Raw genomic sequence first — 19227 nt, forward strand, 5'->3', positions numbered from 1 at the left:
TATCACAATTTTTGTTACATGATGGGAATGTACCATAATCGCCACTCATGGCAGGCTACATGTCACGTGTTAAGTGCCGAAGGCTGTTAGGGCAGATGCGGTTGACACTATATGGATTCCGCTGGGAGGATCGACAACATAGGTCAGGTCACGGGATATCGCTGAATGCACAGCGCAAGATCGGTGATCATGGCTATCTATGAGAATGTCCTATGCCTTGCAGCTAGCATATATCTATAGGATGATGTGATGATGACGATGGTAATGAAACAACAGTTGGCGAAATGATTACGAAAGGAGTAAAATAGTTAAAAATAATTTTCCAAAATTAATATCTTCTATTAAAAGTGTGTCTACAATTGTAAAGTGTCTGAGAATATAGTAGGATATAGTTTAGTTTAAGCCTAAGGCGGGCGTCGAAAACTTTTTTTTAATTGGTACCGACCTTGCTAGAGAAGGTCATGATATAGTCAACGATAGGGTTGTCAACGTTCGATTTTCTATTAAATGTTTTCGCCTTTTAGTATAAAAATGCTAACTGTTTCTTTCTCAATTCGCGTGTCGTAAACCTTAGAGTAAATATTAAAATTTGTTACCTAACTAGTTAGTTAACATGTGAATGCCTGGTTTTATACCTAAAAGAGCTATTTTAACTCGATGAAAGAACATTACCAAATTTTATATTTTGTTCTTATTGTTTAAATTAAAATTAAATAAAAAAAAATAATATTAAATTAAATTTAATAACTTTATTTCAAAATCAAATTTGGTACAGGAATTATAATAGGAAACCATTAAAATAGCTTCATTATAGACAATAAACGCAACTAATTAGGTTAGAAATATTTAATACGTATGGTTTTATAATTAAACACTGAACAGAATTAAATGGATATTGTTTAAATATTTACAAGTTAATCAATATTTTAAAAGGGTATCAATATCAACAGACCAGCATTATAACATAATTTTCTATATCAACCCGAAAGTTTTTCAAATGCTGGTACATTTGAAAAATTTTTGGGTGAGTACAAATTCAGTGTTTAATTTGTAAATGTATAATTTTAAATAAATTAAATTTTAATTTTAAAACTGCTCCAATGACTGCACACAAAACGCGTTCGTTGACGTTGTATATGTAAGAGAACTTTATATATTATAATTTGTTAGCATGAAGTACATTGTAGGTAAGAAAACTATGAAGCGATAACTTTCTAGTGACAGCCCTACGCGCAACTTTCGCTCAGATCCCAGAATGCTTAATAATGACACAAGTCAAAACTTTTTAAGTAATTAAACGCGGAGCTTTTAGGCAGTGTTGGCGGAGACGCGTAAATCAGGATGGTTTACGAGTTCCCTTCAACTTGGAAGTGGTATCGTGAAGAGGAATAACTTTGATATATTAAGTCTGAGTTGTAAGTGCGTTATTATTCAAGTCATAACCTTTAATTAAATCGCCCCGAGACTTAATTGGATTGTCGGAGCATAAACATTTCCTTTAAGTTCAATTGCGCGGCTTGTTGGTTTTAATTATCGAACGAACATTCATTGATATAGTGACCTCCGCACCGGTAACTTCTGCTGCAAACATTATCCTAATTGAATGCATAATCAAAACAAAAAATAAAATGACACCATATACGTAGTCGTAATAAGTAAAGACAATAATACAGGCAAAATATGCACTAAATAAGGACGAAAGAATGAAGATAATGACGTGGTCGAGTCGAATTTTAAAATATCCAGAACAATGTTATGTGTATTACAGTGGTAGTAACCATAAATCTTCGAAAAACAACGAGCCCATCACCCTTATATAAACATTACAGATATGAACACGATCCCTCTACTAATCGGTAAGGCTAGACCTCATCGTAACGTCTGAGGATCAACAGATTGAACAATGGACCAATCATGATGAATGCCGACAAGCTAAAGAGACGATAAACATTGGTAGTCTAAGCTGCCGGGTGTGTACTTAATTGGTCAGTCTTCTAAACAAATATGTGTTAACTTTAAGTGTTTCGAATAAACTTCTGTGCAGGGCATGCCTGAAAAAGGAGGCTGTTGCTCACGTACTACTCCAGTGTAGCGGGAGTAGCATCCTACAGGGTCACCACCAGTTCACTGGGGTGGAACACCGGCGACATAAAAAATATTACACAAGAGATATACATGTTAGATTTTCACGTGACAAATAGACGATTTATAACAGAACAAATTATAATTGGTTTATAGATAGAAGTAACTATTGACTTCCTTGTCAAGTCTACGTGTATTTAAATGTACGCTAAATCAATGTCTTTACTTTCCGAAAGTGCTTAGCAGATAGAGAGAGATATACATGCCTGATTTTCATGTGACAAATAGACGATTTATAACAGAAAAAAAATATAATTGGTTTATAGATAGAAGTAACTATCGACCTTCTTGTCAAGTCTACGTATATTTAAATGTACGCTAAATCAATGTCTTTACTTTACGAAAGTGCTTAGCAGATAGAAACCAGCCCGCTAAAACAAGATACTGACCTCCGTCCTCTGGTATGTTGAGCAACTTCTTAGCACCAGGGCTGGGCCCGCGTACTGCGGACAGTGCCCGCTGCAGCGTCTCGCTCATCTGCTTACAACTAGCGCACTGAGCAAGAACCATCACTAACACCAGACACTTCACAACACTGGACGCACTGAACACTCTCCGCCAGCTGTAATCCTGTTTCCCCATCGTCGACCGTGTCCGCATGTTCGTTCTTGATTCGCGACGATACTTCACTGACCACCGGCTTCTACATCTTAGTAAGCCATTGCGACGAATGACACATCTGTAAAGAGAATTTTATATATTACAAAGTGGAACACGAATAAAATATGCAATACATAGTAGGTGATGCATGGAAATAACTGATAAAATATCCAATAAATGGTGGGTGATGGTTGGAAAGAACTGCTGAAAAATTGTATTTGTAATATTTTTTGTTTATTAAAAAAAATTGTAAAATCTTATTATAATCAAAACAAAATTTACAAGATAATAAAACTTGGGAATGAATTGCTCTATTACCCCGACTAAGTTTGTTGTGGGCATGTTTAAGATCAGTGTCCGTTTGGAACTCTCGTAGATTCAAAATAACGCCAATATAGGGAAGTTGATTCTTATTCTAGTTTTTATAAAATTGGTATTACGTACACAATTGGTCCCTGCAAATAATCCTATACGGATATTAATATTAATTATACATATTACATGACTCTATCGTTAAAGATACTTTTCATTACCTCAGAAAGTACACATACATTTCTCTATGAAAGATATCATATCTATTAAACCGAAATTAGAGTGACTGCACTCAGCTATTTGACGAAATGAATAGACGCAACGGAAGCATACACCAAAACCACGTTATGAAAAGGCGACATTCCTAAAGAAATTCTGTTAAACATTTAGTATTAAATTTATAATTTATTAAATGAAAAACATTTAAGGTAAATAAATTTGTTTTACACATAATACAATTTAAAAATATTAACAAACGAACAATATCTATTTTAAAATGTTATTTATAACCATCTACAAGTATCGCGTAGGTAGGTAGATCTTAGTGTAAACATTATTGACCTATTTAAGAGTCAGAAATTGCGCAAGCTATCGATCTTAAAGCTCGGCGATCTTGTAATCCGATTAAATAGTAGTATACAGCAGCCTGAACCAAGGCTACTCCGGAAGCTTTCGACCTTCGTTACCTTAAAAGAGTAAGAGACTTTCAGCGTTTGGCACTGGTCGGTCTAACATCTTGATACCCTGTGGAGGGGTGAAACACATGTAGAGTAGATTAACGGTGGTAGTTGCGTTTTGCATTGTTTACCGCACGCGCATTTATCAGCGGGCTGGCAGGCGGTGCATTTCATTGCACGACTACTGCTGCATAGCGGAAGTAGCTATATATTAGTTCCTTTCTTAGTTAGGATGGACTTCCGCGAGGTAATGCCTGAATTTATTAGACCTTAAAAGAGGTCTTAGGCAACGTGACCTCTGCGCCCTGTAGATACGAACCCGCGAAATCTAAAAATGCCATATGGATAGCAGTGGTAGTCGCATCAAAAAAAAGCTATTCCTATTTACCAGGGTATCTCTTCGATCCCTAACGTAGTGGTTTTATTATATTACTATAAATTGTAACTGAATTGGTTTCCTACTGCCTGGCATATTTATACATATGAGTATATTACATACATGTTTATATATATATATATATATATATATATATATATATATATATATATATATATATCATTTATATTATTACGCGCCAAAATTTAAATTAGTACGTAATAAATATTGACAGACAGATCAATACAAGATATAATGACTTTTAATGCTTAAATTTCGTGTTTAAACCCTTCATGAATGTGTATATAATAAAGAACCACAAGATATCTCAGACCTTCCTTTTCTTGGGTTTAAAACTGAATTTAAAATTATGTTACAAAATTAGTCTGGTAATAGTGCTAATAGTTTTCAGTTGACCGGAATGTTTTGAACTTGGTTTATTGACTAATTAACATGATTCATATTGTAATATATACCTAAAAATATTAAATTGTATCTAAAAAGGGTAACTTTGAATTTTTGTCAGGTTTATCCGATTAGTATTACGCGACGGTAGTAACTTACTATTTATAATGTTAAAATAATATATGTTCAAATGTGCGTGTAAGTATTTACTGTTATGTTTATTTCTTATGTTTATAAATATTAAAGAAAACAATTGCAATAAGTAGTTTTGTTGATTCCAAATAGTTGATATTACGTCTATACCGCCTCTTATATCTTTTTAATTCCACATTAATATAAGACACCATGATGTAAGCCAATATTATGTTCACGCGTTTATGAGAAATGTCCTAAAAAGCTTTTTTAACGTATTGTCACAACAAGAATAAGTAATTCAATACTACATAAGAAGTACGTTGATTTCCTGTGTATATCATAAATAGAACGATATGAATGTTCAGAAAAGGAAGCTTTAAAAGTTAAACGGACGGAAATAAACAATGTCATGTCACTATTTGTAAATCATAAAATAAAGTTTCACGATAACTTTTTCAAGACACTTTGCTATAATAAAATAACGCAAATAGTCGTTTATAAAAGTATAATAAACTAGAAGATATATATTAAAACTAGATTGAATAATAACTTTAGTTAAAAAATAGTAGTAAAGTCTGAATTTGATATATTGACAATAACAGTCTTCAAAACATTACTTACGTTTAAAGTTTTTAATCCAACAAAATAACAAGCACACACATACATAAAGTCAACACTTCGAAACCACTTCGTTAGTTTAATTATAATTAAAAATCAAACGAGAAACACCATTCCGTCCCGCGAATTGAACCGAAACTAACCTAAAAGCAGTAAATGCAACACGCTTCGTCATAGCTATAAAAATTTGACCGTCAGTGAGCGCAAAGGAACTTGGACTCGGGAACGATCCCACATACCGCATTACGCTGTCAAATAGTTTGATGGACGATTATAAGCTTTATTTCTATAATTGCGTAAAGCCTATGTACGGTTCATGCGTCGCACCGATACTTTGCAAGCTACACAGAAACGGAACGCAGTCTTTTGTATTCACTTTTCTACCTGCGCCTCTCCTTTTTTTTTCTGTGCGTAAAGCGAAAGGACCTTTGGTTTTGTCATCGTAAATCTTTAACACCTTTACAATAAGGTTCGTTATACAATAACAATAATGTTATACAGGAGTAAAAATATTTGTTTTAAGGTTACAAATTGCAATACTTGCTTGCTACGCACTCCAAGTGCAATGGGGAAACATCTGGATACGAGACAGTTGTTCATTAACGAATATTTACCTTTAACAAAATATAACACATATATGCGTTATCACAAATGGGTTCAAATTGACGGTTATATTTAAAAGGCAGTACACATGTTAATAGCTTGTATTTCTAAAAGCCATAACGCCTCTATTTATTTATTTATCTTATTTACAACAGTAATGGAGGACTTAATGATTTATAGGCATTCTTTACCAGTCAACTTTATAATAATTTCCAATCAACCTGTATAAAGTCCGTTCTGAAATATTTTACTTAAATTTTTTTTCTATTGCAACAAGCCAATAACTTCTTCTAGCAGATCTACTGTGACAGATAGCTAACAATAATTAATGTTAATATCAGCTTTTTTAATCGGTTCTTTCACTATATTATCAATACGTTATTTTTTTTTCTGAAACAGTCGGTTTTTGGAAACGGATACTCCTTGTACATACATTAATTTATAGCAATCTACCATATATTCACCCCTTCAAATATTAACATTATCAGCTATAAACATCGTATATAGTCTTAGTACGTATATCAGGCTAAGTAAGTCTGATTTGCATTTAAGTTACTTATTTGTTTATTTATACGAGGTCCTTCACAGCTGATATGTCATACGTAACAAAACGTAAACATTAAAAGTTACAATACGTCGACTACGTAATACAATGTATATTTCGTAATTGGTATATTAACATTTATTACTAAAACTAACTTACTACAATAATCAATAAAAAAACTAAACAGAATGGAGTATAATGAGTGTACAAGCAAGAGTAATCTAGCGGTAGAGAACTGAGATTTGCTCGTAGGTCGCGATGCGCTTTGTGCATTAATTTAACTAATTATAGGATTGCCGTAACTTTCAAAGTAGTTTAAAGATTATGGGCAGCAGCATACTTTGCCTACCATAATATCACACAGAGATCGCCGACCTGCTTACCCAGTTGGCAATTATGGTATATCCCCCCATAGACATCTTTGTGAGAGAGCCTATGTCTTGCAGTGGGCGTCTATGGGCTGAAATGAAGAGTATGAGTGGAATTTGTATTTTGTGTGTGTGAGTTGAGTATATTAAGTATATACTTAACACTAATAATTTTATTAAATACTTAAATTAAATGCGATGAATAACCAAACCGAGCTTTGACTCATTCATTGAAATATTGTTTAATGTAATAAATTTTATAACTCTTACATAATTAAGAACTATACGTAATACTAAATAATGCTATGATTATTGATAGGTATACTACAAATAAGTTTATCATTAATGAGATGATGTTTGGAAATATATTTGAACTTTAAAATAAATAAATAAAAATACAACGAAGTACATTGATAACATATACCAGGGGTGGCCAAGCGCAATGATATTTCGAACCATTATTCGAAGTTTGAAAATTTTCTCGTGCCGCAATTGAATAGGCATAAACACGCAAACAAATGTTTATTGTTACAAAAATTACATTTATTGTAATTATATGACAAAAATACAAAATATGTGTATATCAGTTATACGTAATGGCACAAGTAGATGACATAATTCCTAATAATACTTAAGACGCCGGTTAGTTAGTTATGATCGGTGTTTGGATTTCACTAATTTTATGGTGGAATATATATAATTATTATGCACACAAGAAATTTGTTTCGATTACCCAAGAGCTGACATAGGTTATATAAATTTAAATATTGAAATAATTCGACTATCAATCGGAGGCAAAAATAATCGTTCAAAGAGCCGCATGCGGCTTGCGAACCGCAGTTTGGTCACGACTGGCATATACAATTCGCTAGCAATGATATAATTATTTGTTTATAAATTCCGATATAGTGGACATTTTATCAAGCCAACTTTAAAATAAATAAGAATTATGTATATTAAAATTCATAATTCGCGTATTTTGTTACCATTACACGAAATTAATGTAACGCCAAGTTACATTTATATAAGACAAACATATTAAGCGTCAAATATAAGTAAAATATAAATGTAAGTGAAATAGATGATACGTAAATAAGAATATATACAAATATTGTAAAGCATTAACGAGTATTTATCAGCATGTAAGCATTCACGTATAAAAGAAATATTATAAATACAAAAAACCGAAAAAAATATTGTCGTTAAACAAAGTTCTCTGTCGAACTTTGAAAGGAGAAATTTGATTATAAAAAAGGCTATGTTACAAAGTCTAACGAAACATATTTTGTAATACATAAAAAATAAATGTCAATATAAAGCTATTTGTTGGATTTTTATAACTTCGATCAATTAGAACAAAAGAGACAAAATTTATATAATACTAGCTGATCCCGCAAACGTTGTTTTGCAAAAAAAAAATTAATTAACAAATAAAAAATAACGGTTTATCGTAGAAGGGTAAAAATTTAGGGTTGTATGTATTTTTGTATGCTGTATGATAATTAAATAAAAAAATAAAAATTCGGGATATGGAAAATAGATAGTAGCCGATTCTCAGACCTGCTGAATACGAATATAAAATTTGGTAAAAATCGGTCAAGCTGTTTCGGAGGAGTTCAAGCTCGAACACCGTGACACGAGAATTTTATATATTAGATAGTGCCCGCGACTTCGTCCCCGTAGATATTGACAATAAAAATATGAAATATACAAAAAAAAACCTAGATAAACTAATATTTACTTTTTTTTCGTTAATACATTTTTAAAATTAAAAGTAGCCAAAGTCGCCCATTCATATACCATCTGTTTATTACACCAGCTACCTGCCAGTATAAGTCCCGTTAAAATCGGTCCAACCATTTCAGAGATTAACCCGAACAAATAGATATACACATAGACAAAAATTAATAAAAATATATTTTGGTACATGTATTCATATACATAGAGTAAAAAATCGTTATTTAAATATTACGAACAGAAACCTAAGTTTTACTTATTTGTATAAGTAACGATATGTATACAAAAGTAAATTTAAAATTGGAATAATAGAACTGTTTTGAAAAAACGAATGAACTTTTTTTTAAACTGCTGCCAACGTCGTCGCCGTATCTTTAAGAGTCAAGCCACGCAAGGTGCTCGTCTAATTTTTTCGTTTCTTTTTTTCTTACCGGCCAGTCCGGTTCAATTAGCGTCTAATCGCATTTCTATAAGTTTAATCCGTTATTAGGTGGCCGACATCATTTGCATTGCATATTCATTTACGTTCCTACGCCAAGAATTGTATATTAAAGCATCAGTTTCCAAATGGACGTCATCAGCTGTGATAACGCTATTAAGCTAATACCCTACTGCGCTTATGATATGTTTATACATGTATACACAAAATAATAGATCCATGAATATGTATGGAGTTCGATTTAATGCAAATTCCTCGTATGCATTAATTATGATTAATTATAATTTAAGGTTTAGCGGGTACAGTAATGAATTAGTTCTATATATCGATAATAGTTATACAGCCTGATTGGTTTTTAAGTGTAAAAGCTTTAAAAGTTTCACACCTATTTCCAATCATCATGTGAAACGCGGTCACTCTGATGTTACATTAATTTGTAGACTTCTGGTAATGCATTTTGCACAATAAATAACTTAAATTTTACTTTTTTGTACAGAATGTTTTATTACATTGATACACAGCAAATGAACTATAAATTTTACTTTTTTAAATTCTTTACGTTCTTTTAATCAATGTATAGAAGGGGGTTAGATACTGAGTAAGAGGGTAGCATACAGACTACACTGTGATCATTATAGTTGTAAGTTGTTTTATCTTATAAGAGTAGAAGAACATATTAAAATTCCGCAAGGGTAGCATGCACCAAAGAATAAGATTAGTCAAATCGCACTCGAAGAGAATGCATAAAGTTTTGAAAAGTGGCCAAATTTCTAATTCCTTTAATTACTTCTGTAAACAAAGCAACGAAACTCGGGCTTAGCTCACCGCTGAAACTTTGGCCGGGGAGTTATCCAGTCAACCTAGATTAGAGAAGATAAATTACGTTCCCCAACATGTACAACGACCGGGATGCGACTAGAAACGGCATATTGAATAACATTTTGCTTTTCCTGTAAATTCGACATTTCATTTGTGTTACATCTCCAAAGCTGAAAATCGATTAAACAGATCAGGTGCGACAAACTATTCTTAACCACATTTCGATATATAAAAACAATAAAAGTTGACAAAAATAAAAAAAATAAAAAGTTAAACATTTCTTTTCGAGCAGTGGTAACCCAGGAGTGGTCTATTCGTACGTTGATTTATTTCATAGCCGTATCCCTAGATAAAATAACCATGGAAGAATTTGAACATAAAAAATTTAAATTTAAAAAGATATAAAATAAACGTCATCTTATTAATAAAAATAACTTTCAATATATATATATATATATATATATATATATATATATATATATATATATATATATATATATATATATATATATATATATCACAGACATCTATACCGAGAACTAATAAACTATATTGATATATATATATATATATATATATATATATATATATATATAAATGAGTATAACAATTTATTCAAAAATGCTATTATGAATAAAACAATTTTACTGCTATAATAGGATGTTATGAAATAAATTTCTAAATCGATGACATGATAATTCAGAATATTACATGGGAGTGTTTCATATAACTGCACTGTGTACAGGAAAGTGTCAAAATTCATTATTTCAGTCCATATACGCCCACTAAGGCACAGGCCTCCCTCAAAGATATCTATGGGGGGTTATACCATAATCGCCTCGCTTGGCAGGCGGGCAGTCGGAGTGTGCAGTGAGCAATGGAAATTATATATAATTAAATTACAAAATATGAATTACATAAGATTGAGTCCCGGGAATAGAACTCGCGACCTACAATCGCAAGTCTCAGTTCGCGAGGCTACCACTGCTTCATGAAATAATTACTAATTTTATATTATCAAACATCCACATTAATCTTTAATAAGGAAAGAAAACTACAATAACCAAGTTAGCATTGTTTAAAATAATTACAAAGCAAAATAAATAAGCGCAACGAAATATGTAAACAGAAACAAATTAACTTAGGATACACGTTCAATTTAACAACAACTAAGTGAAACAGCGCTTTGTTAGCAAAGACAGCAGCTAAATGTGTGTATAAATCGCAAACCAACCAGACTGAAAAACTAAAAGCTACTTCGACTGTAAACAGACAATTTTAACTTTTACGCAGACGATACACGGTTTTAATGCTCGCCGTTGTCAAACTTCAGACTCATAGGGCACAACTGTATTTAATTTTAAAATAATATTGGACGCGGTGGAATCGCGCAACTTTACCGCACGCGAAATTAAAATCACGCCAAAGGTTAAGAGTCGAAGTTAACTAAAAGTTAAAATGAAACTTTCTACATAGAGAACCACCACAACCATCATCATCATATCCACCAGTAAACGCCAACTGCAAGGCATAGGCCTCACTTAAACATCACAATGATGATCATCCAGCGTCCACGACTTCTGGCGACCTTAGCTATGACCACCACCTAGTAGAAGACATACCCACGCCACGTCTACCAGCTCGTGGTCGCCTATCTACAACCTTTCTGACTCAATTGTCATTAGTTGCACAGGCGATATTCCCCTTCCACTGCCACGTCAGACTACTAATTCTTTGAGCAATATCGGTGGCCTAAGTTCTTTTGTGGATCTCCTCAATTCTGAATCAGCCTCGTAGCGAAGGTCCGGGGTTAATACTTACGTGGAGAATAATGATTTGTTTTATGTCATTAAGTAAGTATGCAACTATATGGTGATGAGAAAGGCGTTCACGTTTATAGGAATGTATTATTCTAATCCAGTCTGGAATGGAAAGCTTGATCAATCGCGAGACTGTTCCTTGCGAAAGATCGATCATTACTGGCTGCGTATCATTTAATAATATTATCCTTTATAAATAAACAATAAAATGACATGAAGAGATAATAACCGTGGTATATGGAGAGATCGGTAACAGATGCATTTTTACCTAAAATTGAAGTCACAGCATCACTTCAGCCGTATGCATTCTAAACATAAGCGTTTTTCATAGATAAAGTGTAGGCTAATAATGGAAAGCACTTATGTATTGAAATTCCCCCATACATGGACTGATTGTACGCAGGTAGATATTACGAAGATTATATTTTATTTATCCTTTTTGATGCCGCCTCCACATCTATAACCTTAAATTATTTTCGATTAATATATATATGAACACATTAACTGTTTATATAACTATGAAAATAAATATATTTCTACCTTTAAAACACTTATTCGTACAAAAACAAATTAATTATATTGTAAATAATATAACAAAAAATGTACAAATGTAGTTTTTATTTTTTAGTACAATTTAGTTAGGAACTTGTGCATGCGTGTTTATGTATACCTGTATATTTCAATGTCGCCAGAGATTGATGCCGAGAATAATGAAACTCTCAAAATGCATCTGTCAATCGCTGAACAAAATCAGCTATCGCAAAAAGGTTATTTTTAAACACAGATATCAGAATAACAAAAACTCCCACACCAACCAATTATATTTTTAAGAGTACCCTTTCCATAAGTCTGTTAAGCTATGTATTGTAACAATACTTTGTATCGGATTAAAGTTTTTTTGGCTTGAACGACTTTGAAAGTGGCCGTTCGAACGAGAAGTATTCAGAACATTATTTGTTATCATAAATTAGTTTCGATGACACGAAATTTATACCGCTCTGTTAAGGTAAACTGATTTAATAAATACGTATGGATACTTATTCTTCATCAGAACTACGATAGATAACAATTTATACGTAAATGTATGATATATTTCTATGCAATAATAAAGGATCGATTTAGATATTAATAAAAATCAACTGTGGTAACCCAACGACAGAAGACAGACTTTCGATGGTAGGTTGCAGGTTAGATTCCCGAGATGCAATTTTATGTAATTCTCACTAGGAGCAATATAATTATATAGGATTGCTTCTACTGAGAAACAAGTTTTTAAAGGATGAGTTCCACACTGCGATCGCCAACTCGCCTTCCAAGCGTGACGATTATGATATGTTATATCCCCCTATAGATATCTTTAGGAGAGGCCTGTACGTTACTCTGAGCGTCTATAACCACGAGAAAAAAGAAAACTTCAGTTTTAGATGTTTGGTTTTTCGATTATTTTGGAAGCATAAGTTCACTATAATATATACATAACACGATTCGCGATTATCGAATGTGTTCAAAGTATATTACTTTGGGTTTTAAATTTAATAATATATGTAAATATGTGTTAAACTTAATTAAAAGATGTGTTGCTGTAAAGTTTCTTCATTCTTCTTCTACACAACTATAACAACTTGCGAAGCAGATTATAGTCAAAATTAAAAAAAAATAAGATAATAAGTTGACAGTCAATAAGAGCTCTCTTGAAAATTCCTATATTGAAGAAACGTGTTTTATTTTTCATCTTTAATAACTAACATAGCCTATGATCATATGTGAATTTTTTTGCCACCAGTGGACGTACATTTTGTGGGAATAATACAACTTTTTACAGAGAGTCCTTTTAGTTCATTATAATGGCAGTGAGTAATTTCAATCCAAACAAATTATAAAACTTCAACATGATGTCAAATTAAAATATTAAATTTTATAAGAGAATAATTTTACAGAAATGAGAAGATTATTTATTATTTCCAGAATTTTACGATTAATAAAAAAACTAATAGAAATAGAAGTAAAACAGGATGCCTACGACGGTTCAGTGATGGCTCAAAAACGGAAACAAAATAATGTTGACATCCCAACAGCGATGTTCGAAAAGTAGTTTGTTAGGCATTTAAAAATAAACGTTTCTCGCCGGTCATGCATCAAGACGCCAGCCCATATCCCAGCGCTCGCGACTGCGTCGTTATACAATCCGTAGTTAATTTGAATACTAGATGGGGGCCGCTAAGGATTTACAATCTGAATATTTATTAGCTACAGTCATTACGTTAGCAGGCAAGAGCGCCGGGGAAGTAGCCGAAAGCGAGATACATGTTTTAAGATCATTATGTAACTGTAAGATTCATTTCGGTTTTTACTGGCTAAGATCCTAGATTCTCAGCATAATTTTCAGTAATGACTATTACTGATCATATTAAGAACATTCTAGATTGTTCTCAACGTCTATTATTAGTGAGCTAGCATTATTATTTCAGTTTTAACAGCTAGAGAAAACATCGGTCAAGTAAAATTTATTCATTCAAATGTTGCGTTGAAGAGCACAAATGCATATAAATTTTATTATCATGACATTTAATAAAATTTATGTAGAAAGAGCTGAATGCGGGCAGCGGAAGATCGTGGCGGTATTTGGGAGAGACCTAGTGGGCGCTTATTACCGAATATGATGGTTAAAATATATGTATAAAAGTATCGACTATATACAACTTGTCTCTCTATTTCCATACTATTGCTGTCTTAAATTGCTTTGGGTGATAGGAATGCTCATTGTGAAACCTTTTTTCAGTAATTAAATAGTATTTCTTTTGTAACGCGTACAATAAAGAGCATTAAATTAAAATAGTACGCAGGCAATTCTTTATTAATAAAATAAAGAGATTCATCATCGTCATCATTTAGGACTTCCACTGACGGACATGACACTTACTCATAGATTTCCAATTGGCACTGGAGATTGAACTCGTGAAAAGGCTGACAAGCACTTTCTTCACCAATTCCTGGGGCATATACTACAAGTATTTAATGGAATCAGGCGTTACCTTGCGGAAGTCCATTCCAAGTAAGAAAAGGACTCTCGTCTAGTTACCGAACTCTGTGTTTGGCACTAATCGGTGTAACATAACTCCTGAATATGCTCCGTGGAAGGGTGAAACATGTGTTGAGTGAATTAACGGTGGCAGTTGTGTTGTAATTTGCATTGTTTGCCGCATACTGGCGGGCGGTGCACTTTGTGGAACGACTACCACTGCATGTGCGGAAGTGGCTAAATATTTATCCTTTTCTTACTTACTACAAGTACTTTCAAGAGACCCACCCTGAGGCCTGCGAGCCTAATGCGTCTCTTTGATAGATTGTTTTTGGTTTTGAAAATTTGTCCAAGTATTTCAATATCCGAAACAACGAACTTTTATCAATCTAAATAAAAAAAAAAAAAAAACAAAACAACGGTCAGTTTTAACTAGCACCTAAAGGAATAACCGTGAAATTGTGTCTCCTAATTATAAAGAATTATAAAGATAAGTATATTAGATCAGAGGAGATTTAGATTGAATACACGTTCGTCACATTCGTTTATGTTTTCAATAAATAACTTTTCTGTTAAACATAATACCTTTTAGCACACCTTTTGAAAACGTATATAATTGTGGAACGCTAAAATTTCATATATTTAAATGGTTTTACCTATCGTAGAGCTAGGCTTCCCTTGCCTATGTGTTTTTAAATTAACTACATCGACCAATTTTTCAATGGTAATGACGTACTACGAAGTATATAAATTTAATTTAACATCGCCTTGCTTAATGATAAGAATAACTATCACAGTGCTTCATTCATATGACTCATATTTTTTTTGTTTTAACATAGCTTGCTGATAAATAGACCTATTACAGGTACCAACTGACGGTTGATCATGTCTTGCAAAAAACTATATGGGTGGAGTCCATAGCCGTTTCTAACTGTAGTTATAAACGACAATCTCCATTATAACTGCTCTTCAGTTTGTAGGACGCGATGCTAGTTCGATTACTTGGATAATGATACAACTACTATATCTTAATTTGACATATGCAGGTGCTGTTAAGGATTTTGTGATTCTTTATTCAATAATGGATAAATTACTTAGTATCAGGTGAACGGCCTTCAAACACAGAAGCTATTAGCTTCAAAATATTACGTAACTGTTTAATATAACTTAGGAACTGACCGCAATTTAATTTATCTACCAGTGATTTTTACAAATTCGTCTCGACTTGAAAACCAGGATATACAAGATGTAAATTGTTAACGTATGAAGGCTGGATTTTATTCGTCATATCAGGCGATAAGATTGTTTTGACAGACGCTCCATGCTAAGATTAGGTTCAAGGTCCCCCAAAAGGTTCCTCCTGCAATGTCTCTCGTCGATAATACCAGCTTAAAATTTCGACACAAGGGCCTCCGAGAGGGGCGAACTTTAACTTGTTGCTATTGACTTGTTAATAACACTACGACCGCGTCAGAAAGCGTTAGTAGAAATGGCGCAAGAAACTTCAGTAAAACTTCTATCTAGCAACCACTGCACCTGCGATACTCTGCACAGGTTACCAAGTTAAAAACAACAGAACCAAACTCTACTCACCACACCACAACACCTGATTTTAGAATGCGGCCGCCCGCTCTCTAACCGTAAATAGCGTGGGCCAAACAAGGGTGGATTCGGATCCTTCCTTGTCTCGCCTGTGGTCCACGCTGCCGTCCCAAGTCGCATATACACAACACCAACACAAACAATACACAGCTCTACTATGGTAGAGCGTTTTGCTACATGCGAAGTCTTCATTCAACTGGTACGCACCTGACCAGCTTTTTTTGTTTTTAAGTTCACAGACCCTTCCGCTCCGTGAACTCAGCTTCGATGAAGCTGTAAAAGCCCTCGGGCTAACAACTAAAACTTCAACAGAGAATTGTGTGATCAGAGATTAGCGTTCCTTGTATAAAATAAAACACGTCATCTAGAGGAAGCGTATGAAGCATTATGGCCTAAACATAATGCTGTACAAAACAATCACAGTGACGTAGCGAACCTTTTAGTCGCAATAGATTTGCATTTAACGCAGGCACTCAATTAGCTGTTAAAATTAATCGTTGCTGAGTGCAAATGAGCTTTCACTTCCCACTCACTTGTCGGACGTAAATCTATTTCTGCCTTTAACATATACATTATTTATTTGGTCGAGTTTTCCCGTGCAGTTTTCAAACAACTTAAAATAAACGTAATACGTTTTAATATTTAATTCATTTTTTATATCATCAGACAGTGTAACCGATATAGTTTTTCATATATAAACGGTATTTTTTGTATTACAGATGATAACTTCAATTTATTAATCGTAAATAGCTTGTTCTTTCACGCACATAAAGAGTGATCGTCTCGGCAGATTTTTGTGGACTTCTGCAAAAGGGTTATAAGGAAAACAATAAATAAATTAAAAAGAACAAGAATAATAAAAATAATAAACAAAAAATCTATTAAAATAGTTGGGATTTTAAAAATGTAAATTAAGTGCGATATAAATAGTAAAGTAACGAACAAGAATAAAGAATAAATTATTTGACAAACAAACGTATGAAAGCTAAAGAATAAAGAAATAAAAATGATATATGTAAGATTATAGTTCCCTGGTGGGAAAGCGAAGGATGTGAGGTGAGGTATGGAAGGAAAAAATGGAAAGGAATAAAAGATATTGTGAAGAAAATTGAAGGAAAGAATGAAAGACATTGAGAAGGATGAAAGATTAGTTAAAAATTAAAAAAATATATATATCATTGTGTAAATAAAGACCCTGACCGCCCGTGATAGGAGTTGAACGAAGGGCCCCAAAAACGAGGCCATTGAAAAAAGAGTCAATGTCTGTCCTTTTTATAGACATAATCATTTATAGATTTTATCCACCAATCGGCACCCGCATATCATATGACATAGTGTTTTTAAAGTGAGGCTAATATTTCGTGTACAAATTAGTATATTAATAAATATGAGATACACAGATAAGAAACGGGAGACCAACGGTCGAAGAATGAAACATGCAAACGTGGGTCACGGATTCGATTTTCGGGATGTAAACTTATAATTCACATTTTGTGTATTAATTATATAGCATTGCATCTGTCATTAAGCAGGAATAAATATAACTACTAGCATGTAATATTTAGATACAGCAATTTAAATAAATAAAAATTAATTACTGAATGTGGCTAAATTATAAACTTATATGAAGTCTACTAATTCGGCTTTTTTATATCACGAGAAAAGTTCTTATGAAGATATTAAAATAAATAGATTGAGAGGACAATAGTGAATAAAAACCTCCTTGAATGTTAAACATATGACGCTAAAAGGATAGAAGGATGTAATAAAAACATAACTTTTCCAACAAAGTATTAAAATCAAAATATATTCATATTATTACAGACCTCTAAATAATTGTGGTTAATAATAAAAATATTAAATCAATAATTAAAATGATAACTTATAAATATGTTTTTTTATTGAATTGTGACTGGCCAGTGACATAACGGTACAAAATATGGGAACAATTGGTCCGTAAAAAAAGTATTCAGCGTTTTGTAACAAATAATAACTGAACTGACCCATGTGGAATAAAAAGTTTTTAACTCGCGCACACAATAAGTGCGGAGCCCGTCCTGTCACCAAATCAAAAATCCGTTTCGGGCCCTCCGACGCATCTCAACGAGCCCTCTGAATATTTATCAAGGGGCCGGTCGCAGCTGTGAGCGGGTCGATTGAAATTTGACGTATTTTGATGTCGTCGCTACACGTCATTTAATACTTTCGGGAAACCGGTGGCTTTGTCCACCATTACCAACCGAGAGAGAGGGTCTGCTAAACGACAAATAATATCTATATGACGATTGGAGGTGTACAAAGAAATATCCGCTTTCAAATTCGACCAAGTTTATGTGTTTTAGACAACATTTTTTTTCATAACGAACAGTTTTTAAACGGTGTTGTATAGTTCGACCCGTACGGAATTTATTTGGATCAAAATTAGAAATTGAAATTTAAGCACCTTCCCGTGGTCAGATTGACCTGAAATTTGGTACACACATTTAATTTAGATGACTATACAATATAATAAAATCAATAACATTATAAACCTAAGATGGCCACAAAATGGCGGATTACGTATTTTTCCTTAACCCCCTCAATATGGGTATCAAATGAAAGGGCTACACTAGCATAACACGATGATTATGTCAAAATTTAAAATTCAATATGGACGCCGTTCCAATATGGCGGACTAGGCACATATTTTTCCACAACCACCACAATATGGGTATCAAAAAACCGTTTAACTTAAAAGTTTTTTAAATGTATTTATTTTATTTCAAATATTAATAATTTTATTCGTTAAGAAAACAAGAGTACATGTGTCACGATGACAAACACATCTATAAAAGACTTATAAATATATATTCTATTTTGGTTTACTGTCAAAAGAATTATCCTTCAAATGATATTGTGATATTTTTTATTAATTAAAAAAATATTAAAAAGCAAAGTAGCGGAACGATCACAATAATTGCATATTATATTATATATATGTACGTGATAACATAAGGAATTTTATCAATTTA

General features: G+C 32.8%; 1 protein-coding gene across 2 annotated transcripts in view; it reads right to left on the bottom strand.

Moving 5' to 3' along the window:
• Window positions 1–19227, bottom strand: part of LOC137925170 (uncharacterized) — a 612469-nt gene that overhangs the window by 378958 nt on the left and 214284 nt on the right. Inside the window, exons 1-2 of one of the 2 annotated variants that reach the window (XM_068768557.1) lie at window positions 5269–5379; window positions 2532–2821 (exon numbers count right to left, since the gene is read on the bottom strand). In XM_068768557.1, coding sequence (XP_068624658.1) covers window positions 2532–2742 — 211 coding nt within the window. In that variant the 5' untranslated portion in view covers window positions 2743–2821; window positions 5269–5379. Of the gene's footprint in view, window positions 1–2531; window positions 2822–5268; window positions 5380–19227 lie in introns of those variants that run through there. The other variant, XM_068768558.1, reaches the window with a different exon arrangement.

Source organism: Battus philenor, unplaced genomic scaffold, assembly GCF_028537555.1.
Source record: "Battus philenor isolate CCGP_79_NKW_IND1 unplaced genomic scaffold, ilBatPhil1.0.hap1 SCAF_26, whole genome shotgun sequence".
NCBI lineage: Eukaryota > Metazoa > Arthropoda > Insecta > Lepidoptera > Papilionidae > Battus > Battus philenor.